Source organism: Amblyomma americanum, chromosome 5 (genome assembly GCF_052857255.1).
Source record: "Amblyomma americanum isolate KBUSLIRL-KWMA chromosome 5, ASM5285725v1, whole genome shotgun sequence".
NCBI lineage: Eukaryota > Metazoa > Arthropoda > Arachnida > Ixodida > Ixodidae > Amblyomma > Amblyomma americanum.
Genome location: NC_135501.1, coordinates 2651057 through 2656178, shown reverse-complemented (window position 1 = coordinate 2656178; position 5122 = coordinate 2651057). Strand labels below are relative to the sequence as shown.

Here is a 5122-nt window from a genome sequence, read left to right as displayed (position 1 = left end):
CCAATCTAATGCTGCTCGGGGGAAGAAGGAGGCAGCGAATGTGGTCGTATGGGTCCGAGGCCGGGCAACTTGAAGAATGTGACCAGTGCGATGCGATATGCGAGCTGGTGATGTGATATAGCCTGCGTAACCGTGGGTGCTGTAAAAGAACTTATGAAACAGGTTTAGGCTGGCAATGCGGCGACGAATAACAAGGGTTGATAAGGCGGATTCTGCTTTTAAAGACGACACGCTGACTTGGTATGAATAGGTATTGTGGATGAATCTAGTGGCACGGTTCTGGACGGATTCGAGGGCATTTATGAGGTATATTTGATGTGGATTCCATATGGGGGATGCATATTCTAGTTTCGGTCTGATTAGCGATTGGTAAGCCAGGAGTTTAACTTGTTGGGGAGCGTGACGTAAGTGGCGTTTCAAAAAGCCTAGTGTTTTATTCGCGGATGATATTACATTAGAAATATGTTTGCGCCAAGATAAATCATGAGATAGCGTGACTCCTAAGTACTTAAATGAGTTAACTGCTTCTATTGGGATTTGAGCTATATTGTACGAAAAAATAAATGGTTTAGTGCGACGGGTGAAGGATACAATCTTGCATTTCTGAGGGTTAAGTGTCATCATCCACAGGTCGCTCCATTTCTGAACGTTAGTTAGGTCAGTCTGGAGGGCTTCTTGGTGGGAAGAGTTATTAATAGTACGATAAATGACGCAATCATCTGCGAACATACGAATGTGACATGATACGTGGAGGGGCAAGTCATTAATGTATATTAAGAATAATAACGGTCCGAGCACTGATCCTTGGGGGACACCTGAGGTTACTGGAATGTAATCAGAAAATTCGTTATTAACTATGACTAATTGGGTTCGATTTGTTAAAAATTCCTTAATCCAGTTTAGAATGCTAGGGTGAATATTTAGGTAAGAGAGCTTAAGTAGTAATCTCTGGTGTGGTACTTTGTCAAAGGCTTTTGCGTAATCTAAAAAAATAGCATCAATCTGTTGGTTGCAGTCAAGGTTAGCATGTAAGTCATGAACAAATGTAGCCAGTTGTGTCTCACAGGAAAGGTTTTTACGGAAGCCATGTTGTGATGAATGAAAGAAATTGTTGGAATCGAGAAAGTTCATGACTTGAGAATAAATTACATGCTCCATGATTTTACAAGGAATGCTTGTTAGGGAAATGGGTCGATAATTTAAGGGCGAGTTTTTGTTACCGGACTTGAAGATTGGGACAACCTTTCCCACTTTCCAGTCATGCGGTATGTTACCTGAAGAGAGAGACTGAGAGTACAATAGTGATAAGTAGGCCGCGGAAATGTGCCTAGTATTTTTCAGAAATTTCGAGTTAATTTCATCGATCCCGGCTGATGACGTTAGCTTGATGTTTTCGATACGAGATGATATACCATCTGCGAAGAAAGAAACTGGATCCATGGTTGACGCTGTGAAGGAACTTATGAAGGCGTTAGCAGGTAAATCACACTCTATCGCAAAAACAGTTGAAAAGGCTCTATTGAAAATGTCAGCACATTCACAATCGCTGATGGTTTGACCCATATCGTTAGTAAGAACAATTGTACGTGTATCCTTCGGGTTTACTACGTGCCAGAATTTTTTAGGGTTGTGTATTAGCATTTTTGGCAAGTCAGAGTGGAAAAAGGTGTGTTTTGCGTTGCGGATAGCAGCAAGGTAATCAGCTTCGGCAGTGTAGTACTTTTCCCATGATGCTTGGCTTGGGTTCCGCTTTGCTGCCCGATAGTGACGCTTTTTCTTGTTTTCCAGGCGTTTCAGGGCCGTAGTAAACCACGGTTTTTGCTGGTTAGCACGGAAACTAGCTACCGGAATGTACTTGTTTGTTAGGTCGTGAACTTTGTCCCTGAAAATCGTCCAATTTTCGTTAAGAGACTTTGTGTGGAAATCGGTTTCATAAGTTGTAAAAAAAGCAGTTAGTTCTTCATTTATTGCTTGAAAATCACCTTTTTCATAAAGACGAATTGTTTTCCTGGAAACTTGACGAAGCATGGGTGTAAAACTGAAGGTAGCATGAATGACTTTATGATCACTTATTTCCCTTAGGTATGTAATACTTGTTGCGCTATCAGGGCTGTTGGTTAATATCAGATCTAGAGTGTTGGCGGAATTCTGCGCAATGCGCGTTGGCTCTAATATTAGCTGAGTAAGGTTGAAGTTAAGACAGACATCGACAAAATTTTTTGCTTCTGAAGAATTTGTCATGGAGGTGTAGTTACGCCAGTCAATAGTGGGAAAATTGAAATCACCAAAAAGAACAATATCTGCGTTAGGATACGATGATGTCAGTTCACTCAGCACATTGTTTAGTTTGTAGGAAAAGTCCGGATCATTTTGCGGTGGCCTGTAACAGACTCCTACCAGCACAGTTCGGGGGGCAGCGTGGCAGAGCAGCCATAGCAGTTCTAAGTTAGAATCTACATTGATTAAGGATGCTGAAAACTGCTGATGTACGGCTATGAGCACGCCACCGCCACGGGCTCTTTCCCGGTCTTTACGGTAAACTTTAAAGTTGGGCAGCGCAGCTAAAATTTCGGTATCACTGATATTGCCTGTTAACCACGTTTCTGTAAGAATGAGAAGGGTGCTGTTGGTTGATAAGACAAGACTAGATACGATTTCCCGTTTCAGTAAAAAGCTTCGTATGTTAGTAAATACTGCAGATAAGGTAAGATTAGTTCGGGGGGTGTGCTGTCGGGGAGTTGCTTTAGAGCGAGCAGAGTGTGATTGCTATGGCACTTCTTTTACCGTTTCCGTCAAGTCGTCGAATATATACTGCTTGGGGCCTATGTACAGTGTTTTAAAGCGCAGTGCGTATTTATCAGATGTTTCTTTCGCGAAACGTAGTAAATGTTTGCGTGCCTTACGGACAGAATGTGAAAAGTCTTCTCCTATGCTGTAGTCGGTGTCTTTTAGTTTCCGGGCGTTTTTTAGGATGGATTCTTTTGTCTTATGGAAAGTGAATTTAACGATAATGGGTCGACATCGTTCACTTGAGTGACGGCCAAGACGATGTGCTCTTTCTATTTCTTTTGGGTCTATGGTGATGTCCAAATTTTCACTGCAAAGGCGGGTGACCAGTTCTTCAGACTCAGAGGACGTTTCCTTTGAGCTAGTATCAGGTAAGCCATAAAATAGCAGGTTGTTGCGGCGCGACCGGTTTTCGGCATCGTCTACTCTGGATTCGAGGTTACTGATTTGGCTCGCCGACGTGGCGGCATCAGTCTTAATGGATTCAACTTCTGTTTTAAGTGATGCGAGGTCCTGATAGTGGGTTTCTAATTCGGTAATGCGCTTACTTAATTCGGTGATCGATTTGTCTGTCGCTACTAACCTGCTGCTGAGGTCTTTTACTTCGCTGATTAACGTGCTTTGGCCTGATGTTAGTTTCTGTAGTTCTGCAAGTATGGCGGCAGTGTCAGGACCAGGGTTAGTTTCTATGTCACCGGATTGCATAAGCAACGAATGGACAACAGCAAAGCATTCAACGACAATACAAGTACAACACTGCGGGCTCGGCAGCTGAATTAAGAAGTAGTTGCTCGATTTCTTTGCAAAAAGAGAGTATGATTTTCTAACCTGCATGGCGAAGACAAGAGGGTTACTCGTCCGCGCAATGGCACAGCTGCCGAGCCCACAAGGCGCCGCGGTCCACGGGCGATCTTTTATAGGTGGCGAAAAACATGATGTCTGCGGCGATTGTATTTCCCACGACGAACGGATGGTCCCAGAGCCAGGTGGTGGCGAAATCCAGGTAAACGTGACGTCAGCCGCTGTTACGGAATTGGTATCAGCTTCATGACTGCCGTAGTGATGACGATAACGTGGCCGCACGTCAACGCAGGCAGCAGCCAGAACAGGCAACAGCACATGTGTGAACACAGGAAGGAGCACCTGCATGGCGAAGACAAGAGGGTTACTCGTCCGCGCAATGGCACAGCTGCCGAGCCCACAAGGCGCCGCGGTCCACGGGCGATCTTTTATAGGTGGCGAAAAACATGATGTCTGCGGCGATTGTATTTCCCACGACGAACGGATGGTCCCAGAGCCAGGTGGTGGCGAAATCCAGGTAAACGTGACGTCAGCCGCTGTTACGGAATTGGTATCAGCTTCATGACTGCCGTAGTGATGACGATAACGTGGCCGCACGTCAACGCAGGCAGCAGCCAGAACAGGCAACAGCACATGTGTGAACACAGGAAGGAGCACCTGCATGGCGAAGACAAGAGGGTTACTCGTCCGCGCAATGGCACAGCTGCCGAGCCCACCTGCCGACGCCCACGGGGTTGGCGTCTGGCCCCACGTGCAGAAAGGAATTTAACCCGACCGTGCCTCACCATGCTTCGTCGAAATGAGGCGTGACTTCTGACGGGGTTGGCGTCTGGCATTGCGTGCGGAAAAGAATTTCACCCGACCTTCTCTCACCATGCTTCTTCGGAAAGTGGCGTGACTTCTGAGGTGGTTGGCATCTGGCACCACGTGCAGAAAGGAATTTCACACGACCGTCTCTCACCATGCTTCGTCGAAATGAGGCGTGACTTCTGACGGGGTTGGCGTCTGGCATTGCGTGCGGAAAAGAATTTCACCCGACCTTCTCTCACCATGCTTCGTCGGAATGTGGCGTGACTTCTGAGGTGGTTGGCATCTGGCACCACGTGCAGAGAGGAATTTCACACGACCGTCTCTCACCATGCTTCGTCGGAATGAGGCGTGACTTCTGACGGGGTTGGCGTCTGGAACCACGTGCAGAAAGGAATTTCACCTGACCGTGTCTCACCATGCTTCGTCGAAATGAGCCGTTACTTCTGATGGGGTTGGCGTCTGGCGCCACACGAAGAAAGGAATTTCACCCGACCGTGTCTCGCCATACTTCGTCGAAATGAAGCGTGACTTCTGACGGGGTTGGCGTCTGGCACCACGCGCAGAAAGGAATTTCACCCGACCGTGTCTCACCAAGCTTCGTCGAAATGAGGCGCGACTTCTGACGGGGTTGGCGTCTGGCACTACGTGCTGAAAGGAATTTCACCCGACCGTGTCTCACCATGCTTCGTCGAAATGAGGCGTGACTTCTGACGGGGTTGGCGTC

The 5122-nt window shown here is 46.8% G+C and overlaps 1 protein-coding gene across 1 annotated transcript; it reads right to left on the bottom strand.

The window, feature by feature from the left end:
- Positions 1-1900: 1900 nt before the first annotated feature.
- Positions 1901-4305, bottom strand: LOC144134555 (uncharacterized). The gene has a single exon (XM_077667458.1). The coding sequence runs from the start codon at positions 4249-4251 to the stop codon at positions 2767-2769; it is 1485 nt and encodes a 494-aa protein (XP_077523584.1). The 5' UTR covers positions 4252-4305; the 3' UTR covers positions 1901-2766.
- Between the last annotated feature and the right edge of the window lie 817 nt (positions 4306-5122).

Bases quoted from the DNA above. Each gene is read 5' to 3' on its own strand.
- LOC144134555 (XM_077667458.1), bottom strand. From the start codon at position 4,251: ATGCAGGTGCTCCTTCCTGTGTTCACACATGTGCTGTTGCCTGTTCTG.